This window comes from Epithele typhae (assembly GCF_022376455.1).
Source record: "Epithele typhae strain CBS 203.58 chromosome Unknown BXZ73scaffold_4, whole genome shotgun sequence".
Taxonomy (NCBI): Eukaryota; Fungi; Basidiomycota; class Agaricomycetes; order Polyporales; family Epitheliaceae; genus Epithele; species Epithele typhae.
This window is the reverse complement of record NW_025954195.1, coordinates 925,570-948,956: the sequence shown is the minus strand read 5'-3', so window position 1 is coordinate 948,956 and position 23,387 is coordinate 925,570. Positions and strand designations below refer to the sequence as shown.

Below are 23,387 nucleotides of genomic sequence, written 5' to 3'. Positions count from 1 at the left end.
GCGCGGCCTGCATCTGTCTTCTTACCCTCTTCCTCCTCCACCTCGCCCGTGTCTCCCTCCTCATAACATCCTTGACGACATGGAGACTATTGATATCTCGCGCCTCAAGTCTGGCGAGGTCAACCTTGGTGTATGTTCTCTGTAGATTTCTGCCACTCGTGATTATGCTTATAGTCTCGCATACAGACCTCGATCATGGCCGTTCAATTCAAGGATGGGGTTGTCGTCGGTGCTGATAGTCGCACGACAACGGGGAGCTACATCGTGCGTCCTGTCGCTCTTCACCGAATAAATGTTCATGCTGAATGTCTTCCAGGCTAACCGTGTTACGGACAAGCTCACGCACGTACATGAACGGATCTACTGCTGCCGGTCAGGCTCGGCTGCAGACACGCAAGCCATTGCGGATCTCGTTCACTATTATCTCCAGATCTACACGTATGTTCACTGACCTCCACGGCCCGATTTGCTCTAATACTCTCGTCAAGCCAAACGAGCGGTTCTCCACCACCCGTCCACACCGCTGCGACTGTGTTCCAGAAATTTTGTTACGACAACAAGGACGCGCTTTCTGCCGGCATCATCGTCGCGGGCTGGGACAAGGAGGTCGGCCCAAGTGTCTACAACATCCCTCTCGGCGGTGGGCTCTTCCGGCAGCCATGGGCGATTGGCGGGTCGGGTTCGACGTACGTGTATGGTTACTGTGACGCAACATACCAGGAGGGCTGGGACCGCGACCAAACGGTCGAGTTTGTGAAGAATAGTGCGTCTTTCTCTCGTTCTCTCTTGCGCGGCGAGGCCTGAGACCCCGGGTTGATAGCGCTCGCACTGGCAATGTCTCGAGACGGCTCATCCGGCGGCGTCATCCGCATGTGCGTCATTACGGAGGACAAGGTAGAGCGGTTGTTCGTTCCGGGGAACGAGCTGCCAAAATTCTGGCAAGGGAAGGAGGTGCTTGGATCGGATTCGAAGAACGCCGATCTGGCATCAGCAGTTGCGATGGCTGTCGATGCATGAATAGGCTTCTATATGGTGTACGAGACTCGAGTGGACGATTATTGGAAGCAATCGCTTTTGTACTGGTATAGTCACTGCTGAGAATATGGAGGGTGCACAGGAATTGTTGGAACGTGAAGTGGTATGTTCCTATCTGGTGATCCAGTCCACCGGAGTGTCCCTAGGACCTGTCTCGTCCACCTCCGTCTCCCATAGCCGCAACCTCCAAAGAGCTATAGCCAGTGGTACCGTGTCGCCTCTGAGAAGTGTTGTCTCGTCCGAACAGATGACAATCGCATGGCTGCCTTTATCGTGACCTGAGAGGACTGGAGTCGAGGGTAGCTGGGCGCGTTTCGTCGCAGCATGCTCGGCAGCAAGGACCCGAAGGACCGCGGAATGCAAGGCTGCTCGTTGTGAACGCGAGGGGAAAAGCGGAGGGCCATTGTACAGAGGAATTTGGGCCCGGGGAAGAATATCCAGTTCGTCTGCTTCTGCCCACCCGTCATTCCGAAGAACGGGACGAAGCTCGGAGGGGGGGAACTGGCGCTGGAAGGTCCGTGGCTCAGGTTGTATATCCTCTTCTCTTGGCAAAGAGGTGTGGTTCGGCTCCGGACGTTGACCTGTGGATGGGTCCGTGTTCACTGGTGGAATCACCAAAATTGCGACGGCATTTTCAACAGGCAAAGCCCCTTGAGACTTGAACTCCGTCCACTCTTTGCGAGTGAGCCGTCTGAACAGAGGTGGGCCTTGGGCGGAATCTCCGCGCCGTATCTGCTTCGAAAGAACATGAAGCTCTTGGATGACACGGACGCGTAGGGTATGCCCGATCTGTAGCAACACGCTCGGGCGCATGACATGATGGAGAGATTGTATTGGTTTGTGACGCTTGTAGTGTCCTGTCCATGAATACTGTCAGTGCGAGGATGTGTGGTATAGGGATGCAAACCGCACCGGAACCCATCAAAGCGCGAACAGCGGTCTTGGAGCACAAGATATAATGCTTGAGACCACCTTTCCGACGACGGAATCTTGGATGTTCAAGACTCGCAGGATGCACAAAGGTCGCGTTCGGGTCGGCAACGCGGCCCACAGTGCCCAGTGAAATCAGGAGGTCTAGAGGTGGTATGAACGCACGAAAGATGGCATAAGACCAAAGAAGAGACTGACCTCGAGGTATTCGCCAGTTGCTCTCAGTACAATATCGCAAAGGACTAGCTAGCATTCGAACTAGCCAGAAAGTGAGTATCACCTATGACCATGACGACTCGTACACGCACGGTACGGGTTCGCCCAAAATGATCTCTCCTCCTTCGACATCTCCCTTGACCGCGCTCCAGGGCGCACACTGGGGTCAGGCTCTTTCATTGTTCGGTACTTTACATGTCGGAATATTCGCTGGACCGTCTGGCGCTCCATGAAGATGGACGATCTGCGCCCATGCGTAGAAAGGTTGACAGGTTCGGGACGTGTGGGGTTGATGAGGGGAGGTCGCGGTGCTTCGCGCTGTGGCGGTCGCAGTCTTCGCGGTCTGGGAGAACGAATGCGAGCAAACTCAAGAGCGCGAAGCAGTCGAGGAATGAAGCGAGGCATGCGCGTCCACGTCGTCGCGGTCGAGAGTCGCGCCTCGCGTGCCGCGCCCCCGTGCGAGCTGGCCGCCCGCGTCGAACTGCTCGACCTCCAACCTCCGACTCAGCCTGCCCCTGCATCTACATGCGTAGATCAACAGCCTGCGATCGTTCGCCGCCGTAAGGACTCCCCGTGTGTTGTGTGTCCCGGGCGCTTCGTTTCCACGTTTCACAGGCACGAGCGGACTGCAATCGCGCAGTTCTTGTTGGCTGGCCAGCTGCAAGCCGTCGATCCCAACGCCACCTCCCCCGGCCGCTCGACGGCGCCCGGTCACAGCAGGACCATACCACTTGGCGCAGGCAGAGCTCACATCCGCTATCAGGCGGCGTGCCTAGTCGCGGTGGTGGGCCCCAGCTGCCAGGGCCTAGTACCAATCTAGTGCAAGATTGAAACGAGACCGCCGGACCGCGATGCGTTTCGCAGGGGCGGCCAAAGGCGCATGGCGTCGCTCCCTCAGGATTCCAGCACTCTCTTCAGCCCCCACCATGCCCCACGAGTTCGGTAGCTTTGCACCCAGCACAGAGCCCCTCACGCTTGCCATCGTTGGATGTGGCCAACGCGGCAGGGTGCGTCTCGCCGTTTCGCGGTATGTTGCATTGACCGAGATCCCTCCGCCAGGCTTATGCTCTGTATGCACTGGAGGACCCGTCGGCCTGCAAAATCGTCGCCATCGCCGAGCCCAGACCTGTTACCCGGAAGCTCATGGCGGAGACGTATTCTGTAGACAAGACCCTAGTCTTTGACGACTGGAAGGATCTCCTCAAGGCATCCGCAGACACCCTCCAGGCGATCGGCAAGCGTCTTGCGGATGCAGTCATCATCGCCGTTCAGGATCAGATGCACCTTGAAGTTACTCTAGCATTCGCTGCGCAGGGATACCATATTCTTTGTGAGAAACCCATGGCGACCGACATTGAGTCTCTCCTCAAAATGGAGCACGCCGTTAAGAAAGCGGGGATCATTTTTGGGATGGGACACGGTTCGTATTCCAATCCAACATGCGCCCACCTCGAGGTCTTAATCTCCTCCGACCCAGTGCTTCGGTACTCTCCATATAGCCAAGCTGTGACCGAGGTCGTACGTTCGGGACAACTGGGCCCTCTCATCAACGTGGTGCACATTGAGCCCGTGGGCTACTTCCATTTCGCCCACTCTTATGTCCGTGGAAGTTGGGCGCGCGAGGCCGAGAGTTCCTTCTCGCTCTTGACAAAGAGCTGCCAGTACGTCCACCCTTCCTTATCTAAACTTCAGGAGCAGAAGCGTTTCAACTCAATATTGACCTATACGCGCCCGCTCTAACAGCGACGTCGACATCCTCTGTCACTGGCTCGCCCCCGGCAGCCCGACCCGGGTCTCGTCCTTTGGATCGCTCCAGCACTTCCGCAAAGAAAGCAAGCCCCCCAAGGCTGGTGCTGCGACGCGCTGCCTCGACTGCGCCCACGAGCGCGACTGCGCATATAGTGCGAAGAAGAGTGCGTGCACGGCCCGAACGCCGAGGAACTGTATACCGCCTGCCCAGAATCTGACGCACTGTGCTTGCAGTCTACCTCGACCCCGTCGCAAGTGGGGAGCTAGGCTGGCCGGCGGCGATCCTTGTCGACGGTGTGCCAGACATCGAGAACATCACTGGCGCTCTCAAGAGCGGGCCGTATGGCCGGTGCGCGTACGAATGCGAGAATGACGTATGCGATAACCAGGTACGCCCGCGCATGTTGATCTGCGTCTGTTTATGCATGCCCGGTCCCCGTGCCGGCAGTGTCACGATTTCTAGACATTTAGCGGAAAACGGCAGGAGGGATCTAAATTGTTGGAGAGATGGAATCTTTGGGTTTCTACTCACGAGAAATTCCTCCGGGACGATCCTCCATCATTTCTCGTGTTCAGAAGCCCAAAGTTCCGTGGTCCCCAAAATCCAAGTTCCCGAGTTCATGCTTTGTCGTTGGGAACACAAAAGTTCTCGTGGCCCCGAATTTGCTTCGCGTCCCTACGGAACCGGCAGACCGGCTCCCTGGCACCATTACTCATGAGTGCACGCCTAGGTCGTCAACTTCGAGTTCTCGAGCGGCGCGACGGTCTCGTTCACGATGATCGCAAACACGCAGCTCATCTGCGACCGCCAAACGCGCCTGCACTTCGCCTTTGGGGAGCTCATCGGCGACATGGACACGTTCACCGTGACCGACTTCCGGACGCGCAAGACGACGCACCACACCCCCAAGAACGAGGGCGGCGGCCACGGCGGCGGAGACATGGGCCTGATCCGCACGTTCGTCCGCGCCGTGCGCACGGGACAGCAGGAGCAGCTCGGCACCGACGTCACCGACGTGCTCAACAGTCACCTCTACGTGTTCGCTGCGGAGAAGGCACGGAAGGAGGGCGTGGTTGTGGATTGCCAGAAGTTTGTGAAGGAGCAGCGGGCCAAGTACCCTAACGTTTGAGAGGGATACTCTGGGACCTCCGACGATTTGTATACCAAATGCCATTCTTTGTATGGGGCATGTACAGCACTACTACATTGACAAAGCTATGTGTAAAGTTAGAGTGACAAATCGAGCGACAAATTGACGTGCGAGAGACATTGACATCATCGAGTTCATGCGAGACAAAGTAGCAGCTAGCGGATGATGTAGCGATGGGAGAGCACTGTGCTGGAAGACGATCAGTACGACAGAAATAAAGCAATGATAAAGATGGGGGTGAGTAGTTTCACTGTGCGCCTCAATCGACGCTCTCGAGCTCCTTGCGAATGCGCTCGCGCACTTCGCGCAGCCCCCCGTACTCCTTCTTCACCCGCCTGGGGCTCCGGGTGTGGACCTCCACTGCGCTCTCGTCCCTGGCCTTCAGCTTCCCAGGGCTGCTCGGAACCGCGGGCACGACGGGAGCAGCGACGTCTTTGTCGTCGTCGCCATCGGCGTCCGTGGAAGTGGCGGGCATCTCAAGCCACTCCTCACCACCGACGTCCATCTGGCGGATGAAGAACGGACAGAGTTTGACGAGCATCTCGAGCGACTCGCGCGCTTCCGCGAGCGAGAGCGGGACGGGCGATGACTTGACGACCGCCGTGGCGACCTCTGAGACGGGCATCGCGCGGCGCTTGCGCGTCCCGGGCTTGACGGAGGCAGAACTCATAGGGTTGGAGAAGAACCTGGGGCAGTACGCACACGGTCAGCATGAGGCACAAGAAGGCAAGAAGGACGCAGACGAAACAGGGACGCACATCCAGACGCTATCGGCGACCCCGGAGAGCCGGCCGAGGAGGCAGCGCCGGCGCATTTCCTCCTGGCTCAGACGGAGCAGTTGGTCCTTCGACATCGACGCGCCGGTCGGGTCTGCCTTTGTGGGAGTGTTTTGAAGCGAGCGCTGGCGAACGCGCTCGTACAACGCCTGGCGGCGGGAGCTCGTCGGCGTCTGGGGCACGGCAACAGCATCTGGCCCACGCTGGTGGGTTGGCGTAGAGGGCACAGAATCATCGGAGGCGGTAGGAGTCTCCCGCCCAGATAACGATGGAGTCTTGGAGGCGGTGGGCGTCCTAGGATCACTAGCCTCGCTGGTGGTCGAATGACGTGAAGACGGCGTCTTTGGAAAGAGGATGCGGTTCGTCGAAGGGGTCTTAAAAATACGGTTCGTGGTTGGCGTTTTGAAGATACGATCCGTGGTAGGGGTCCCGTGCGGAGTTGTGAGTCGACTAGAAGGGGTTACAGGGAAGGGGACAGCAAAGTCGCGGAGCGTCTTCGTAGGCGACTTGGAGGGAGACCTCGAAGCACGCGTCGGTGAGCCAGGCGGCTGGGGAGCAGCGAGGATGGTTGAAGAGGAGGGAGATTTTGGAGACGCAGAAGCCAGAAGGCGTGTCAGGTTTGACGGTCTGGCTGCCGAGGGGAGGGTAGGCAGGTCGGCCATAGGGACCCTAGGGATAGCCGGCTCCTTGGAGTGAAGCTGAACACAGAAGGTCAATCTTCCATAAATGACTGATGATGGAACACAGGAATGCTCACCTTAGACCACTTCTGCAACTTCACGAAGAGCTCTTTCCGCCTGGTCTCGCTATCCGCGGTCCAACGAGCAACCGCAGCCATCCCGCCCTTCATGTCCTTGTCGATGTCCATTTCGACCTCTATCCCAAAGCCATACACAGACACGCGCGTCGCCGCAGACTTCACGTGGTGGGTGGTCTGACTGACGACGAAACCCATCCCACCCCGCATCCACTCTTTCGGCTTCGCATCCTCCACGGGCTTCGCGTCTTCCAAAAACGGGTTCTCGTCCTCGTCGTCGACAGCGACAGCGTCCTCCGCTTTCCCCTTCCCCTTCCCCTTGCCTTCACCAGCATCGGTGTTGGACTCGGGCTTGGCGCTCGCTCCATCCCACTCCCACAACCAGCAGAGACGCTTGAGGTCGTCCAACGTGATGTGCGTCGCAAACCCGGAGTACGCCCCGAGGGACAGATGGTTGAGCACGTTCCGGACAATGCCCGTGTCCTCTGACGGGGCGACGGCACATGTCGCCAGCGCGTGCGACAGGGCTTGTTGGAGCGACGTCTGAATCTTGTGCAGCCGCGCGAGATGTTCTGGAAGGGTGTCTGGTCCGGCCTCCGCCGTGTTAGTTTGTTTGCGCCTCGAGGTGGAAGGAGTGGGCGGGCTGCAGGTGGGGAGCGAGGTGAGGCGAGATTCGCGCGTGCGCGGTCACGGTACTCACACCGTGCTGTTTCGCCGGAGACGTTTGGGGGTCAACACATCTTCGTCGTCTGACGACGGAAGCGTGCGCTTCTTCTTCGGCGAGACATGGAGGGAGGTGTAGAGGTCGGCCATGGCGCACTCCGCGGGGGGATGGGGGGACAAGGTGAGAGACTGAGAGAAGCCCAGCGCTCGACCGCCAAAGTTGAACTCAGGCGCTTCGCTAATCTACGCGAAGGGCGTCAATACACGCGTATCATCTCATCACGTGTTCGCGATCGTTGTCTGAGCGCGATTAATGTCCATTGTCTACTAGAGGGCCGATAGGTATCACATTGAAGCAAAGTCAAATCTAGTGACATAAGTAGTTCTGCTCTAAATTTTATACAGCTGATCATAGAATCTAGCAGCCTTCAAGCTTCGAGTCAGCACGGACAGAACCCTCCGAACGGATGCCGAGGATCTCGTCTGCCTCGGGTGATCCGGCGAGAGGCAGGTCCTTCCTAAGGGACACCGCAACTGGGGAGACACCTTCGTTGTAGGCGAGAGCAAATACGACGTCCATATCTGTGCACAACCATCAATACTATCTTTGACCAAATCACCAGCGCAAACGCACCTTCCAACGAGCGACCGGCGGTCTCGGGGAAGAAGAAGTAGACGACGGGGATAATCAGCGCGTTGAGGGAAGCAAAGACTGGAGGTAACAAGTCAGCCACAGCGACGCTCGACAACTCACTGCCGCTGACCAATGTAAGTTCCCCAGCTGATGTTCGTGAACGAGGGACCTGTGACCATTACGACCATGAAGTTAAACGTCCAGTTTGACGCTGTGCTGAGGGCGTTCGCCGGCGCGCGGATATGGAGTCCGACGATCTCCGCGGGCTGTTTGGGAGACGGTCAGATGCAAAGGCGGCGTCGAACGGTCCCCGCAAGGACTCACGTAAAGCCAGGTCATCCCGAGCCACCCGACGGCGAAGAACGAATTGAACACAAAGAGGAGCACCGCAGAGACGATTTGTGATGCGGGGTTGTCGATGCTACCCAAGATGGCGAGCAAGATCATGGTGACCATCTGCCCCGCTGCGCCAAACAGCATGAGGGGCCGGCGCCCGATGCGGTCGATGAGGAATATGGCGATGAGGGAGGCAAGGAAGTACTCCGTCCCGTTCGCGGCCGCGATTATACGAGACCTGACGTCGTCGATGCCAAGTCGCTCGAACAGCACGGTCTAAGAATAAAGAAATTGTCAGAGACCTCAACTGACTGGGGGTAATGTGGAAGACACATACGGCATAGTAGGTGATAAGGTTGATTCCAGTAATCTGCTGGAAGCACTGAATCACCACCCCGAGCATTGCGCGACGGAAGTTCTGCGTTCGGCCCCCAGTGAATACCTCGCGGAGAGGTGAGCTCGCCTCGCCTCGGTGGGATTCGGCCGCGATGGCTTCGCGGATGCCCAAATATGTTTGCTGGACTTCGCTATCTGTGTGCGGCTTTCCGTCAAGCGCGGAGATTACAGCCAGAGCCTCCGCGTTCCTGCCGTGCTTAGCAAGCCACCGTGGGGATTCCGGCAACTAGGGGGCACCGCGAGTCAATGGACGACTTGGAATGAAACAGCCCAACACTCACGAATCCGATGCCAATAATCATGATCATGGCAAAACCGATCTGCATGGCAATGGGAACTCGCCATTGCGCAGAGGAGCTGCTGAGCCAGAAACTGCACCGACGGTGTCAGGGATAAGTATGTCTTCACAAGAAGAAGACCATAGAGCTACTTACAAAGCAAAATCGAGCCACTATCGTTCGGCGAATAGTAGACAGCATCGTCAGCCCTGGTAGACGTGAGACGCTCGAGGAGACGTACGTATCTATGGAATAGCATAGGCAATGTAAGAAGAAACCACCGAGGCGCGCATGGTGAGATGGACTTACGACACCATGATACCGAAGGTGATCAGGCTGCCTTCAATCATGATCAAACTCCCTCGACTGGCAGCTGGAGAACATTCCGCGTGGTAAGAGGGCACTGTGGAAGTCTAACAGAAAGACAGGAGTCAGAAGCAGGATGCATTGCGCCGATGAAAAAGACATACGTTGAGACCGTTGCCCAACCCAGTGATGATACGAGCTACGACCATTTGCGCATAGCTGTAAGATGTCGTTTGAAGAATCGCGCCGACGATCATGATCACCCCACCAAGCACAATTGTCTTACGCCGACCTAGGAAATCACCCACCCAGAGGTTCGAAAGGGCTCCAATCAGGCACCCGATTTCCTGAATCACTGTGAGATATCACGCGATATGCAGAAGAGCCATAAGACGAACGTAGACAGCGACTACGAAGCTCTGAAGGGTCGCGTGGTTCGGGTGCTGATCATCGACGACGACTTGAGGAAAGACGTTCTCAAACTGTTGAAACCGTGAGTTCCGAAGCGTCGTAATCGTGTATAGAACGACGCTCGAGACTTTGACGCACCTGCTTTGCTGTGAGCAGCGCGGACATGACGCCCTGGTCGTAGCTGAGCCCGACAGGTGAGCGCTGTTCCGGGGGGACGACAGGACCAAACCACATGCCCAAATAGCGTGAAACCTGTGCCAGCCACGAACGCAATCGCTGCTGTCAACTTGGCCCCGTTCAGTCGAGGTGCGGCCGCAGCGACCTCCGCTTCGAACTCCGGGGTGTAGTGAGACACATAGCCCTCCGACTTGTGTGGAGCATTGTCCTCGGATGGTAGGGGTGGAGTCGTAGAAGTATAGCTGGCCATGTTGGAGGCGGAAACCGGAGGAGAGAGCGGACGCGGGATCGAACGATGCCGAACCGCTTGAAAAAGCTGAGCGGGTTGGTGAAGTGCTTTATATGCGCAGCGAATGCCGCTCTCACGTCATGGCAGCTGGTCTGCAGAATGACGGCATACCCCAATGGCAGAAGCTGCAACGAAGCGGTCGGTGTGGCTGGTTCGACGATCACGAGGCCACAAAAAGCGTTCTCCCAGACGTGACACCACGCGCCCAACCGGCTACCAACGCAGGCGGAATCCACGGTTCAAGCCGTCGGCGTAGGACATTTTGGGAGCGATGGTAGTTGATGGGAGTTTCTGGCGAGCGCGCACCAAGGACAGCGAGAACATATGGTGCGTGCACGGCTGCGAGAGGGAAACGCTGAGGCACTGGCGGGATGGATATCGATGAGCGCTTGCACAGCGCGTCCGACTAGGCGGAATCAGGGAGCACCGAGTTCAAGGACTGCATGTGGACATCAACGAGGGGAGCAACATTCAGTCAGTGCATCGGACAACTCACCCGGACTCCCGAGCGGCACTTTGGCTACTACGAAATGGGGACGTTTCAGAAACCGTGGTGCGTCCAGGGCCGGTGTGCAAGTACAACCAGGGGGAAAAGCTTTACAGGACCATGGTATTCGTATTGGAGTGCGGAAACCATTGCAAATGGCGGACCGAGAAGGTATGCGCATACACAGGTCAGCGAAGGACCGACGAGGGGTACGAGGTCTGTCATGAAAACGGTGCAGCACCTGGTGAAGGTAGTTGCGGGTGCTACACAAGGCCCAAGAGCGCATATATGGACAGAGGGAGAGAAAAGGGTGTGTGCACGGGCGCTTGACGGGCGCATCACCGACTTTCGGCGTGCGACGGCCGCTTTCCCGCCCCCGTGCTTGCTCTCCTTCCACAACAATCTGGAGACTCGGGCTTACGGTTTGCGTGTTGGTCGAACAGCAGCGCCCGTCAGTTCATCTGCTGACTTGTGCGCCCAGTTCAACTGTTTCACTTCTTGAAACCAGGCATGCCCTCATAGACCGCCGGAGTGTAGGCTCGTCGGTACCTATCTCATCCACTTCATTCCTGATGCTCGCTCCCGGTCTAACACCTTCACCCAGGCCCGGTACGCTGGCAATGCACGCCTCGCTGAAAGGTCCTGTCAGTTTACGCACGATCAGATCTTGAGGCCTTGAGGGGCCTCCACTCTCATGTCAATCATTCGAGAACGTCAAGTCGCTGATCTCCATCCATCGACCTCATTGCCTGCCTGCGTCTGACTTTGTGCCATCTGCCGTTCCGGACTTGTTGGCTCATGTTCGAGAAGGACCGCCGTCCTGTTCACCGAAGTTACCCCTTGGCCTCGCCTCATCCACACGAGAACCAGGACGCAGCGCTGCGACTTGACGCCCAAACTGTCCCGCGTCCTGGGCGGCATGCTCGAACACAGACCGTCCCAGGCCGAATGTTCTCGAAGGGCGGAGATACGGAGCAGCCGCCGACAGCCCCCTCTGCGTCGCAGATGCCTGTCCGTGTCTGTATTGTACGTGGATTCCCCCAGTGATGATTTCTTGTTCTTATCGAGAACGTTGCGCAGCCCGGCTTCGCGACATCAACGAGTGTGGTCCAGAGGGAACGAGGTGACTCAGTGTGGGCGTGCAGCGCTCCGGAAGCTGGAGCACTCCTGGAGACCCCAGCAGCGCCCGCGCGCGAGAACCGCGCCCAGTTACGTACGCTGGCCGCATTATTCTCCGCCCTCCTGGTCCTCTCCGGACTAAGGCGGGCATGCCGCGGCAGGACACGTCCGTCATACAAACGGCCGCGCGCGACTCCCGCCATATCTCCAGGAAAGGACCGTCGAGCCGAGCTCGAGGCTGTGTTCTCCTCTGGCCTCGGGCCGCGCAGAGGGTGGTTCGGGTTGGCGTCCGCCGTGACTCATGGCCGCATATCCTCCTGAACACGAGATGCTGCGGCAGTCCGGTGACCGTGCCGCAGAGGCCACACACCAAGCCACTCGCGCGCGGGGGTTGCATGCCTCGCCACGCTTCCTGACAGGCTTCTTGGCCGGCGCACCGGGCGCACGTCGGGCGAGAGGCGCGCGGCCTGATTCGGCTCGCCCTCCCCTCGGCGGAACGGCCGCGGGAGGGTGGACGTGGGCGGGACACGACCGGGGGCGTGGGCGACAGCAGCGGACCGAGCAACAGAAGACGGGCACCGCACAGGGCATCAACACCAACAGATCCATGGCTCTGCCCGTGGGAGCCCAGAAGCCCACAGGGTTATCGCCCAAATTTATGGCTTCCCTAATACGCGTATCCGGAAGGGCATCTAATCTGCTCATTCCCGCAGTGCAACGGCCACCAGGAGGCATCATGCTTCGGGAGTTATAAGTACTTCGCTCAGCCCGCCCTCCCCCTCCCTCCTCCATCCCTCCACCCTCCTTCGGCTCGCCTTTCCTACGCCCCCATAATACCCCGACCCACCGCCCGCATGGCCGTCACGACTGAGGTGCTCTGGTGCGTCCCCGCCCTCCCCCGCGCCGTCGCACTCGTCACACTCATAACACCCCGTCAAATTCGCGTAGGGAGAACGCCGTCACGCACCTCCGTGGTCCGTTCGCCCTCTTGCCCCGCCCGCCCGGTGCTCATCTCGGTCACACAGACCTCTCCAATGCCACCCTACGCCAGAAGAAAGAGCTAGAGGATCGCGTGGCAGAGCTCGAAGCCGAGCTCTCCGCCGTGAAGAGCGCGTACGCGGCCGCCACTGGACTTGCCGCCCGTGACAAAAAGGCGCATAACGCGCAACTCTCCTCTCTCAACAAGCAGATCATCTCTGGCTTGAACTGCACGCAGGTTGTGTCTCGTCTCCAACTCTCGGAAAGGCTGTCCCGTGCTCAGCCCCAACACGTCCATCAGATACAGGATCCCCTCGTTCTCTGTGTCATCGACGGTGACAGGCTTCTCTTCCATCCATCTCACATCGAACAAGGCTACCAAGGCGGCCGTCAAGTTGCACAGGACTTCACAAAGCTCATCGCGCAAGAGCTCGTCTCACAGGGCTTGACCAACTTCGCCCGACTCTCGTTTTGGGTCACCATCTACACCAACAAACGGGCTGTCCTCACTTTCCTGCGCGAGAATGGCGTTGCCTCTCCCGACCACTTCGAGGCGTTCCTCACGGGCTTTAGTCAGGCGTCCCCGCGTTTTGCCGTTGTCGACTCCGGTCCCGGCAGAGACAGCACCGAAGTCAAAGTGAAAGGTATGTCTACTCGCCACCGGCAGTCTGCGCTTGCTCACACCCGGCCGATCGGCAGAGCACATTAACACGTACATCCGGTTCCCGCAAACACTCCGTGTCTTCTGCGGTGGTCAGTATCTCACACCCACCGGCCTCCGCTCTCTTGGCGGCTGACGCATTCTGCCCCGTGATGACAGGCATTGACGAGTCGTACTTCTCGATGGTCGACACTCTCGAGCGCGACGATCTCACCGGGAAGCTCGTGCTCGTGCAGCCACCTCTCGTCGCGCGTCATCTGGCGGTCAGGCCGATACACCTCGAAGGCCTGTTCAGGGAAGAGAAGATGAACGCCATTCCCATCCGGCGTCCTGGCCCTCTCATCGGTCTCTCAGAAGCTGGCATCAATGTGAACATGGGTGTTGTCACCAACGGCGGACTCATCAGCCCTCGGTCGGAAAGCCAGAAGTCTATGCCCTCCCCTCCACCCTCACATGGATCGCCGGACGGTCTCAAGCAGATTGATCCGAGCAAGCCTCTGCACAAGCGTAGGTCAAAGGAATAGTTTTCCGCAGTACTACCTCCTGATGAACCCGCAGAGAACCCACCTCCATGCAACGAGCATTATCTCATGAACTGCTCTAAAGGGGTAAGAATACATATTGATGGATGCGATCGCAAAGTTGAACCATCCCTGTTTCCAGGCGAACTGCAAATACTCGCACGAGTGGCTTCTGAGTCGGGACCAACTCGACGTCTTGGCCCGCAACGCGAAGAAGGCCCCTTGCAACTATCTCAAAAACGGTACGCAAAGTTGGTTGCACCTTACCCGCACGTTCTGACGTTCTTCTTTTTCTATACAGGCATCAACTGTCCTTTCGGTGACAAGTGCTGCTGGGTGCGTTATATCTCTGCTCAACTTCAACGAGCTCCGGTTCACACGATATGCTTTAGGGTCACGTGTGTCCAAGCGGTGCGAGGTGCTTCCATCTCAGCAAGGGCAAGTGCTGGTTCAAAGGAGGTCAGTCTACCTCGACGCCTCCGAAAGGAATATCCCAGCTGATTCGCTTTGACTGCGATAGATGGCATGCATCCTGCCGCAACACCTTCCCCTGGAGTCGAGTCCGTTTAAGGGTTCATCGGACGCCAACAACTCCTATCGTCGCCATCGACCGTCTCGCCTTACTGCAACCTCCTGACTCTGCATAGAACACCGCTCATCCTTCCCCTCCTTACCGCCATACCCATTATCGTCGCAGTCGGCGTGCGCACCCCGTCCCACCAATGTGGATTTGGTAATTTATGCGATGGCGCATAGCCCCATCCCTGCGATGTCCTTAACTCCCCTATCTACGCGGAGCATGTTTTGTTAGATATCATGATGTAGCATCCCCTCTCGCCTCGACGCCCGTGTACTCTCATCCTATCATATGTGCATATTGCGATTTTGGTTCATTTTGACTTGCGTGCCGACAGAGAAGCAGCTCGCAAGGTCGATTCTATGTGGAGAAAACGGATGCAGCCTACCTGGCAAGTGCGCTACGAACAGATCTTGCGGCTGGTGGCTCGAACCCGGAACAGAAGAAGAACCCCTGCGGAGACTAGAAGAACTCGAGAGCTGTACATCGTTCAACCACGTGATGATTGCACTGATGGTGGGTACTAGCCGGCAACTGCCGGCCCGCCGTTATAGCAGGCGTGAGAAATCGATCGATAGTAACAGGACAGCCATAACGAGGGCACTCCGACGGCGCACCCGAGGTCAGTCAGCTTCCCCTCATCGACTACCCATCCCTACTTCTCCAACATGTCCCAGGTAGGTGCTTTCAAGCCTGGTGTCCTCCGCCCGGCCGTCGCTCACGGAGATTCTACAGCAGCACGAGGAAGATGATTTCGCGCCCAGCAGCACACCCGGTAATTCCGTCCCCCCAGCTCTTCTGTCGGAACCTGCGCCGCTCACCGGGCATGCCATTCTCCCTGCGCAGGCTACAAGGTCGGTGCGGCCAAGTCTGCCGACGAGTATGCCCAGCTCGACGCGGAGGATGAGAGTCTTGCGCGCTGGAAAGCGAGCTTGGGTATCGCCCCTGGTGCTTCGGGTCCCGCGGCAGGTCCCAAGGTGCGTTCTGTATCATCGACCGTGGAGGTGAGAGTGTTGAGCGGGCAGCGGTTAGGTCACCATCCTTACACTGGAGCTCGCCTCCCCAACCCTTCCTCCCGGCAAGCACCTCGTCATGAACCTCCAGGACCAGAACGCGCTCGTGAACATCAAGAAGAACCCGATCACGATCAAGGAGGGCATCGAGTACAAGTGAGTGGTCACAGGACTTCGGTCGGTCGCTCTCGATTGAGCGGTGTACAGCGTCCGGATTAACTTCAAGGTCAACCACTCGATCATCTCTGTGAGTTATCGCGGCCATCTTTCCGTGCGCGCTCCGTCGAGCGTTTCTTTTTGGTAGGGCGTCCGGTATATGCAGGTTGTGAAGCGATCGGGTGTCAAGGGTATGTACCTTCCCCTGCATATTCGCCGTGTCGCCCATTGACACGTTGGCCCCCCAGTCGACAAGATGGAACAAATGCTCGGCTCATACGGTCCCCACCCGAAGGGTGAGGCGTATGTTAAGAACTTTGACGCGGAGGAGTCTCCTTCCGGCATGATCGCTCGTTCTGGAACCTACCACGTGCGGAGTCGGGTTGTTGACGATGACGGCGAGGTTTACGCTGGTGCGTTCTTTGCATGTTTTGGTCACAGCGCAGCGATTCATGGATCTACCCCGTAGATTGGGAATGGTGCTTCAAGCTTGGAAAGGAGTGGTAAAGAAGGCTATTGAACCTTTGCATGTACTTGTTTAGTCGCATCTATATTCCCTCTCTGCATACATGTATTGCTTGCATTTGACGTACTGAAATAAACAAGCTGAAAGACACATCGCTGTAGCCTGAGATGACGTCCTCGCAGATGATCTACTGGGACTCTGGGAATCCAAAGCCGTCGAGTGACTCGATCCTCACCTCAACCGGGCCAGCGCTTATATGCCCCGAGTGCCTCTTTACCATGAGCACCTTGACTCTTCGATTGCACCCTCATCTCCTTGTGCGCACAATACCTGGTCAAACACGCTCCTCTAGCGCTCTCCTCTCTCTTCATAATCTTTCTCGTCATGCCACACTCTTTCGGTCTCCGCATACACCTTTGCAGCGCGGAGGGCTGAGGTCCTCTTGCCGTCATTCTGGATCACTCGCGGACGCTACTCCCGCACCAACACCAACAACATGGGTAGACCGGCTGCCAAAACCCGTCCGGCCATATCTCTATCTCACGCGGATTGACAAGCCCATCGGAACACTTTTGTTGTTCTACCCTTGCAGTGAGTATGCGAGCCTCTCGTAGCATGTGTGTGCTTAGTATTCTTTGGTCGCGTAGCATGGTCCATCAACATGGCCTCGTATGCCCTGCACACACCGTTGACGGTGCCGCTCACGTACCTGAGCCTATTTGGACTTGGTGCTTTGGTCATGCGAGGAGCCGGGTGTACCATCAACGATATGTGGGACCGGGACCTGGATAAAGGTGTCGGTGAGTCTCGTTCGCTCCGGCTTTTGGGATAACGCCTCATATTCGACGCTCTCTTCAAGAGAGGACAAAGGCCCGGCCGCTCGCTGCTGGGGAGATCACGCCTACTCAGGCATTTGGCTTTCTGGGTGTACAACTAACAGCTGGGCTGGGAGTACTCACCCAGCTCAACTGGTATAGGTATGTGACCTGTTGTTGTGATGTTGGCCTCGCTCATTCGAAGAAGTATCCTCCTGGGGGCGTCATCTCTGTCTGTTGTCACCATCTATCCGTTCATGAAGCGCATCACGCACTGGCCGCAAGCCGTATTGGGTGAGTCTCGCTGTTTCACGGTTCACGGGAACGTTAGCTCATTTCAACATCTCCGCTCCCCCCCCCCCCCTCCAGGACTTGCATTCAACTGGGGTGCCCTCTTGGGCTGGTCGGCCGTTGCTGGGGTGACAAATTGGAGCGTATGTCTCCCTCTTTACGCCGGCGGCATTTGTTGGACTTTGGTCTACGACACTGTCTACGCTCACCAGGTCAGCCGGCCCTTCGACCCTTCAACGAGACTACATGGCTCACTCTCCTTCAGGATAAAAGAGATGATGTCAAGATGGGCATACGCTCTACCGCCTTGCTGTTTGGCGAGCGCACCCGGCCCGTCTTGGCTGTCCTGTCTGCGTCTTCGATGTCCTTCATCACATATGCGGGATATATGAACGGCCAGAGTGCGCTGTTCTATGGCGGAGCAGCTCTTGCGGCCGTGCAGCTGGCACGCGTTGTGTGGCGGACGGATTTCAACAGTCGCCCTAGTTGCTGGAAGGGCTTCGTGGGCTGTGGATGGTCAGGGTTCTGGATCTGGATGGGCACCCTCGCGGATTTCCTTTACATGTGGGCATACATGTCATAACGTGTAGAGCTACTACGTATTTCCGCAGATCTTTACGCCGCAATGCATCGTCTTGCGGTTTGGTTACAGGTATAATATACGCGTCACAGAGTTATAAAATAGCGCGTAAACATCAAGACGCGTCGATCATGTGACCGAGTCATATTTTCCTTCCATCGACACTCTTCTAGTAGCTCAGGTGGCTGACCGTAATCTCCATCTCCTTTCACTCACTGAATCATGGATCCACCTCAATACCTCAAACAGCTGCTTCAAGTGCAACTAGCCACGGATTCGGCGGCCGTACTTCACCTCCCCTTCATCCTTGAAACCCTCACGAGAGAGCATCTCGCCATTTCTCCTCATACGGGGAAATGGACGTCTCGCGTGAACTCCCTCATACACGCGAAGGATTTTGCCGCGAAATGGTGCGGTCTGTGCCTCGCATTTCAGTCCGCAACTCTCTGCAAGAGCGTACTACTTGAGCATGGAGAAAGCTGGCTGAAGGCAGCGGTACCTCTGCTTGGGGTGCGTTTATTCAACCAAACTCCAGCAGTATTTGATGGAAGACTCTTGCTACAGACCTGCCCACGCCCCACTTCAAATGCTGCAATGCGCTTGACAAGGCTCATAGCTGTCGGAGCGATGGACGTACCCGAGTTTCAACGTTTGGTGTGCGTTCCTAACGTGCCAATAGTCGTGAAAAGACTCGTCGCAATGGCGGAAGAGGACGGCACCACAGAGGCTTTGGTGAGTAACTTGTTGTGCTCTCCCCCATCCCCGCCAATCTTGTGTTCCAGCTTCCCATTCTGGAAACAATAACCCATCTCGTATCGTTCCATCCTTCACTGTGCCGCCCACTCCACACCGCCCTGTCCAACTTAGCCTTGCGCTCTTTGAACGGCTCTGCTCCCACAAACACTCCGCACGAACTTGTTGAAGCTTGTTCGAATCTTTACTGTGTTCTGCCTCTCACTGGCGGTAAAGTGAATGCGCCGACCTTATGGCGCAAATCTTTGGACAACACCATTGCATTCGCTTGGGGTGCATTCCTAGGTATGCGCAACACACTTGAAAATCGTACGCATATTCCAGCTACGGCAGTTTTCCTCTCGATTGATCCCCTCTGCTGTAATAAACCAGCCTACGCGAACGTCGGGAAACCAGCATTTTTAGCGAATGATCCTCTCATCGGAGTCTCGCTGGGACTGGATCGTCTACGAGCAGCCATGCGAGTAGTTGATGACCTCTTGAGGTGCATAACCTCGTCTGTCTATTGCTGCTGTGGTTCTTGACGCGCCTTACAGTTCGCCCATCCCACGACCTGTTGTTCTACCAGTCGGTTCACTCGTACGGCTTTGCCTGGCCCTTCTCCAGTGCTCTTCTAGCGAAAAGGTGAAGATGCTCGAGCTTGTCTTCAAAAGAGTACCGCTCACAATCAATACAGGGTCTTGCAGGGGCCGATACCATTGTCGAAACGATGGAGCGCGTCATCGTCCCGACATTGCGGAAATTAGGGTGTCAACTCGTAGTCTCCGTGTCCAAGGCGTACGTGATGTGCTCTGCGCCACGATTGAAGCTTACCCTGTCCTCTCAGAGCACGGCATCATATCACGCCTCATATGCTGACCCTGCTCACGGTTTTGGCATACCATCTAGAGCAGAAGTATTCGACTTCGTATGTGTTCCCTCGATCCTATCCTGTCCGCATGAGCACCGATGCTCACGCTGGTCTCAGGACGCAAACGCTAGACTATATGCGAGCTTGCAGGTGTCTACTGGGCGATGGCGGCAGCCTTGATGACGCAATCGTCGCATCGCGTCTGACCCGGACGATTGTTCCTCATGTTGCCGTACTGTTGTCAACGCGTTCGCAGGCCAATGTCGAAGAGGAGCACACCACTTCACAAGGAAAGTCCAAGAAAGGCAAGAAGCGGGCACGCGATTTCGAAGGGGATGAAGTGTTCAAGCTGGACCGCGAGATCATTTGCCCGACAGCTACGGAAGGTGACATTTTGCTCATCTCGCTTGATTGTGAGTTTCTCCCAGTCTTCACAGTCTTTGGCGAGGGATGCCTAAGTGACTTCGCCTATCATCTCATAGTACTGGAGATACTCTTAGTGGGAGTGCAAGTTTCCCCTTCGGTCTACTCGATTGGGTGCAGGTCACTGCTCGCCATTCAAGCCTCATTTTCGCGGATATCTCCGGCCCTGTTGTCGCCGGATCTGTCACTCTACCGAAAACTACAGGGTAAACTGCTTCGCGTATGCGTTCACCTGGCAATCGGTACCTCAAGCACCATGAGCAAGTCTCTCGGACTCGTGCTAGGCCTTTCGGATTCTACCAGCGCAGAAACTGTGAGCTAATTATTGACATGCGCCACTGCCGATAGAAGTCTCACAGGCACGATTCCTTCACTAGGGTGAACTGACCATCCCCACCGAGCTGGACGTCATCCTCCACCCCCGTGTTCCGCCAATGGTTCGCTCCCTGCCTCATGTCGAGGCCCTGTCGCTATTCCGATCCGAAGAGGGCCGAGAAGAACTTGACGCTCGCAACCGCATGGGCCTTGATTTGGTTGGCGAGCTTCGCCTCAACGAAGCGACCGCGGTCGCCACCGAGGCCGCGAGCTTGCAGCCGCAGCCGACTCGAATCGGGGTGGCGATGGAAGAGGCCGTGGCTCCGGAAATGGAACTGCAAACTTTTAAGCACAGCACACTCGTTTCAACCACGCAAACGCCGATGCAAGTGGAGGATCCACCGTCCATCACACCGGCAGCGATCTCGTCGCGAGCACCAGCACCTGGCCCACCCACAGTTCCAAAATTTGCGGCTCCTCCTGCCGAAGCTCAAGTCACAAGCTGGCATGCTGAGCCACTCCTAGAACCGACGTTCCGCACTACGTCGTCTTCAGGTACGGTCGCGTCAGGGTCACTGTCGGCGGCGGCTGCGGTGCCTCCACCTGTGTGGCAGGACCTGTAAATACACCGATGGACGAGGAAGATGACGAAGACGAACCCATGCCGACGATCGATATGAATTCGGATTCTGAATCCGAATAGTCGAGTAGCCAAGTACATCAACCTATGTTCCGTGCGCAGGGTCCTATGCATCGCGTGCCGCGCATCCGGGAACAGTCAGGCCCGCACACGTTTGCGAGCGTGAGAGGAGCCGTCGATGGCCATACTGTCGTCGTCAGACTCTGGGGCATCGCGATTGTCGGCAGCGGAGGGGCCGCCGGGCAGCTTATGCGCATAATGTCAAAGGACGTACGTTAGCGAAGGTCTAGACAGCGTGAGCATGTGCACGGATGGCAGACTTGCCTGGCTGAGAAAGGCGGCGGCGACAGCGTTTGACGGGTCAATTGCCCGAGCCCGTTCGAAGTGCGCTTGGGCGTCGCGAAGCAGAATTGGGTCCCAGCCGCGTCCTGTGTATGTACGGGGCGGCACCCGCCGGAGGTCAGCGATGGACATGTGGAGGCTTATTGCAGGGCGCAGACGGACCGAAAGTCGTCTCCTCGGAGATTGCGGGCTCGCTGCTCGGTTGGGCGAGGTAGAGCGCAATCATGCCGGCGTAGGTGTGCAACGCGGGATTGTCTTGGTATGGGTACGAGGGCAGGTAGCTGGGCGGATGCAGTCTCAGCCGGCCGCGGCACCTGGGGAGAGCGCGCTCGAGATGGCGTACAGGTCGAGTTCTTCCATCGCGCGCCGGTGTGCGCCGCTCTGGATCAGCCGAAGCACGAGTTCCTTGAGGATGGACTCGCGCTGGCGCGGGAAGGTGCTGTCAGCGGCAGCGGGTGCGCCCACGGCATCCGGTAGCCTCACCTCCTCCGGGTATTGGCGCATCATCACGCTCAGGAATCGGATTCGTTCCGCGTTGTCCTGGCCCTCGCCCAGCCCCGCTTCGGGCACGTCCTCGCCGAGCAGGAGGACACTTGTCGTCCACATCGTCTTCCATCCCACTTCCCCGCATCGCGCAAGGATGGCCCATGCCCGTTTTGCGCGGGGCCAGTCGTGACGCTGGATGCAGACCTCGAGGACGTCGAACAGGCGACGGATGTGGGTCTTGCGCGAGCTTGAAGGCTCTTTGGAACCCAGCGACGTGAAGAGGAACGCTGTGCTGCCGCGGGCCATCAACAACGAGAATTTGCCGGCGGAGGTGTGGAAGAAGGTAGCTCGTCGCCGCGGAGCTCGATGAGTCGTGCAAGCGCCGTCTTGCACCGATCATCTTGACTTCCCCCCACCACGACCACAAGCCCCGCGAGCCTCGCGTGCGGCCGACTCCCTTTTTGCATACACTCTGACGCACCGATGGATGACGACATTACATTCGGCGCATCCGTCTGGGGCGCCCCGGATGATGTTCCACCTCCACTCACTCTGAAGCCACCGACTCTCGCCCCATCCCCCGGGCCGTCCACGGCACAAGACGATTTTGACGACTTCGACTCTTTCAGGACGCCTGCGGAGACCATCGCTGGGTCAGGAGATGAGGGTGAAGATGATGATTTCGGAGACTTTGGAGATTTCGAGGAAACAGCCCAGTTACCCATTACGCCCGGGTTCTCGTCCTTCGGAGAAATGCAATACTCTGAGCCGGAAAGTATCGCTGGTCCATCTATGAGCATCGACTGGAAACCACTACAAGTCGCTCCATTACCGCGCCGAGATGAGCTGCAAGAGCAAGTGGACGACATTCTGGGGCCGCTGTGGGCGCAGGACGATACATCATCCTTAACCGAAGAGCCCATACGAGAAGTCGGCGGCCTCAACCAAACGCTCGTCACACCACAAAGGTACTTCTGCTTTCCTGCTTTAAGCGACCTGTATCTCAGTTCACAGATGGTTCCAGTCGTCAGTTGTATAACGGTCTACTCCCTCCAACCCCTCCCTCCTTCCAACCCGTCAACTGGACGCGCTCGAGAATACGGCGGCAACATCTCATCCACCTTGGCATCCCCATCAACTTAGACGAGGTGCTGCCTCGGACCAATGGAGCATTGCCAACCCTCGAGATTACCACCCGCCCCATGTCCGCACCTCCTGGGCCTCGTGGTGGTATCAGCAAACTCGAAGTTGCAATGAATGGCGCGCGAGCCGGATCGCGTCCGGCCACCCCGCCATCGCGAAATGCAACCTCGGCTGCTGCAGAGCTGCGTTTGGGCCCTAGACCTGACGTAGACGACCAGAAGATCGAACAACTGCTCAGTCTTTCTCCAGGTGCGTGCTCTTCCCATCCACAATTGGTCAAGCGATGCCAATAGGATAATAGATCAACTCTCTCTAATGCCGCTGGCGACGTTGGAGGGTCGGCTTGTAGAAGTCAAGGAGCAGACTGCGAAGTCATCCGCGCTGCTGACATACCTCCTGCAAACGCGAGACGCACTGCAGCAGGATTCGGAGACATACAACAAGCTCATTGGAGAGCTCATTGGAGAAGCGCAGAAGGCGAAAACGGGGAAGCGGAATGCTGCAACACGACGAGGGAGTGGGATGGTATAGATCATCGCCCGTGTACTATTATAATGTGTATCCATTCCGTGCATTTGGAAGTGAGAGTGGCATCACCGAGTGTGCAGGACAAGAAGCGCCCATCGTGGCTCCGGGCCGTGTCATTTTTTGGCGAATGCGTTTCGAT

General features: G+C 57.3%; 11 protein-coding genes across 11 annotated transcripts; 7 read left to right on the top strand and 4 right to left on the bottom strand.

Moving 5' to 3' along the window:
• Positions 1–79: 79 nt before the first annotated feature.
• Positions 80–1,017, top strand: BXZ73DRAFT_40148 (nucleophile aminohydrolase; the record flags this gene model as incomplete). Its single annotated transcript, XM_048018517.1, has 5 exons — positions 80–130; positions 187–264; positions 317–438; positions 489–763; positions 821–1,017. The coding sequence occupies 5 exons, from the start codon at positions 80–82 to the stop codon at positions 1,015–1,017; spliced, it is 723 nt and encodes a 240-aa protein (XP_047882138.1).
• A 129-nt stretch (positions 1,018–1,146) lies between these two features.
• On the bottom strand, positions 1,147–2,313 carry BXZ73DRAFT_87684 (uncharacterized protein; the record flags this gene model as incomplete). The annotated part of the gene is made up of 4 exons (XM_048024676.1): positions 1,147–1,824; positions 1,970–2,109; positions 2,164–2,223; positions 2,274–2,313. 4 exons carry the CDS (start codon positions 2,311–2,313, stop codon positions 1,147–1,149), a joined length of 918 nt encoding a protein of 305 aa, XP_047882137.1.
• A 794-nt stretch (positions 2,314–3,107) lies between these two features.
• BXZ73DRAFT_97358 (streptomycin biosynthesis protein StrI) lies at positions 3,108–5,060 on the top strand (the record flags this gene model as incomplete). Its single annotated transcript, XM_048027340.1, has 6 exons — positions 3,108–3,188; positions 3,241–3,601; positions 3,659–3,842; positions 3,925–4,094; positions 4,165–4,319; positions 4,662–5,060. 6 exons carry the CDS (start codon positions 3,108–3,110, stop codon positions 5,058–5,060), a joined length of 1,350 nt encoding a protein of 449 aa, XP_047882136.1.
• Positions 5,061–5,340: 280 nt separating this feature from the next.
• BXZ73DRAFT_87662 (uncharacterized protein) lies at positions 5,341–7,427 on the bottom strand (the record flags this gene model as incomplete). Its single annotated transcript, XM_048024667.1, has 4 exons — positions 5,341–5,767; positions 5,840–6,555; positions 6,615–7,257; positions 7,315–7,427. The coding sequence occupies 4 exons, from the start codon at positions 7,425–7,427 to the stop codon at positions 5,341–5,343; spliced, it is 1,899 nt and encodes a 632-aa protein (XP_047882135.1).
• A 268-nt stretch (positions 7,428–7,695) lies between these two features.
• Positions 7,696–10,065, bottom strand: BXZ73DRAFT_87683 (general substrate transporter; the record flags this gene model as incomplete). Its single annotated transcript, XM_048024675.1, has 12 exons — positions 7,696–7,859; positions 7,912–7,989; positions 8,042–8,177; positions 8,236–8,523; positions 8,585–8,869; positions 8,925–9,015; positions 9,078–9,094; positions 9,236–9,334; positions 9,392–9,574; positions 9,626–9,709; positions 9,777–9,819; positions 9,875–10,065. 12 exons carry the CDS (start codon positions 10,063–10,065, stop codon positions 7,696–7,698), a joined length of 1,659 nt encoding a protein of 552 aa, XP_047882134.1.
• Positions 10,066–12,564: 2,499 nt separating this feature from the next.
• On the top strand, positions 12,565–14,440 carry BXZ73DRAFT_97356 (uncharacterized protein; the record flags this gene model as incomplete). Its single annotated transcript, XM_048027339.1, has 10 exons — positions 12,565–12,590; positions 12,659–12,684; positions 12,736–13,332; positions 13,388–13,441; positions 13,509–13,856; positions 13,908–13,957; positions 14,013–14,112; positions 14,172–14,206; positions 14,263–14,329; positions 14,391–14,440. The coding sequence occupies 10 exons, from the start codon at positions 12,565–12,567 to the stop codon at positions 14,438–14,440; spliced, it is 1,353 nt and encodes a 450-aa protein (XP_047882133.1).
• A 748-nt stretch (positions 14,441–15,188) lies between these two features.
• BXZ73DRAFT_40238 (rho GDP-dissociation inhibitor) lies at positions 15,189–16,123 on the top strand (the record flags this gene model as incomplete). The annotated part of the gene is made up of 7 exons (XM_048018536.1): positions 15,189–15,222; positions 15,294–15,424; positions 15,480–15,616; positions 15,668–15,707; positions 15,765–15,807; positions 15,865–16,029; positions 16,086–16,123. Coding segments are annotated over 7 exons (588 nt in total), but the record flags the coding sequence as incomplete, so codon positions are not given.
• Positions 16,124–16,360: 237 nt separating this feature from the next.
• Positions 16,361–17,771, top strand: BXZ73DRAFT_40689 (4-hydroxybenzoate polyprenyl transferase; the record flags this gene model as incomplete). The annotated part of the gene is made up of 6 exons (XM_048018625.1): positions 16,361–16,673; positions 16,730–16,882; positions 16,942–17,059; positions 17,106–17,191; positions 17,267–17,400; positions 17,454–17,771. 6 exons carry the CDS (start codon positions 16,361–16,363, stop codon positions 17,769–17,771), a joined length of 1,122 nt encoding a protein of 373 aa, XP_047882131.1.
• A 219-nt stretch (positions 17,772–17,990) lies between these two features.
• On the top strand, positions 17,991–20,812 carry BXZ73DRAFT_87658 (uncharacterized protein; the record flags this gene model as incomplete). The annotated part of the gene is made up of 11 exons (XM_048024666.1): positions 17,991–18,305; positions 18,333–18,500; positions 18,551–18,830; positions 18,927–19,017; positions 19,058–19,145; positions 19,198–19,298; positions 19,348–19,416; positions 19,546–19,784; positions 19,854–20,107; positions 20,172–20,664; positions 20,724–20,812. 11 exons carry the CDS (start codon positions 17,991–17,993, stop codon positions 20,810–20,812), a joined length of 2,187 nt encoding a protein of 728 aa, XP_047882130.1.
• A 397-nt stretch (positions 20,813–21,209) lies between these two features.
• BXZ73DRAFT_40340 (uncharacterized protein) lies at positions 21,210–21,883 on the bottom strand (the record flags this gene model as incomplete). The annotated part of the gene is made up of 3 exons (XM_048018558.1): positions 21,210–21,372; positions 21,435–21,637; positions 21,683–21,883. The coding sequence occupies 3 exons, from the start codon at positions 21,881–21,883 to the stop codon at positions 21,210–21,212; spliced, it is 567 nt and encodes a 188-aa protein (XP_047882129.1).
• A 177-nt stretch (positions 21,884–22,060) lies between these two features.
• On the top strand, positions 22,061–23,251 carry BXZ73DRAFT_40438 (uncharacterized protein; the record flags this gene model as incomplete). The annotated part of the gene is made up of 3 exons (XM_048018576.1): positions 22,061–22,545; positions 22,602–22,969; positions 23,022–23,251. The coding sequence occupies 3 exons, from the start codon at positions 22,061–22,063 to the stop codon at positions 23,249–23,251; spliced, it is 1,083 nt and encodes a 360-aa protein (XP_047882128.1).
• Positions 23,252–23,387: the final 136 nt, after the last annotated feature.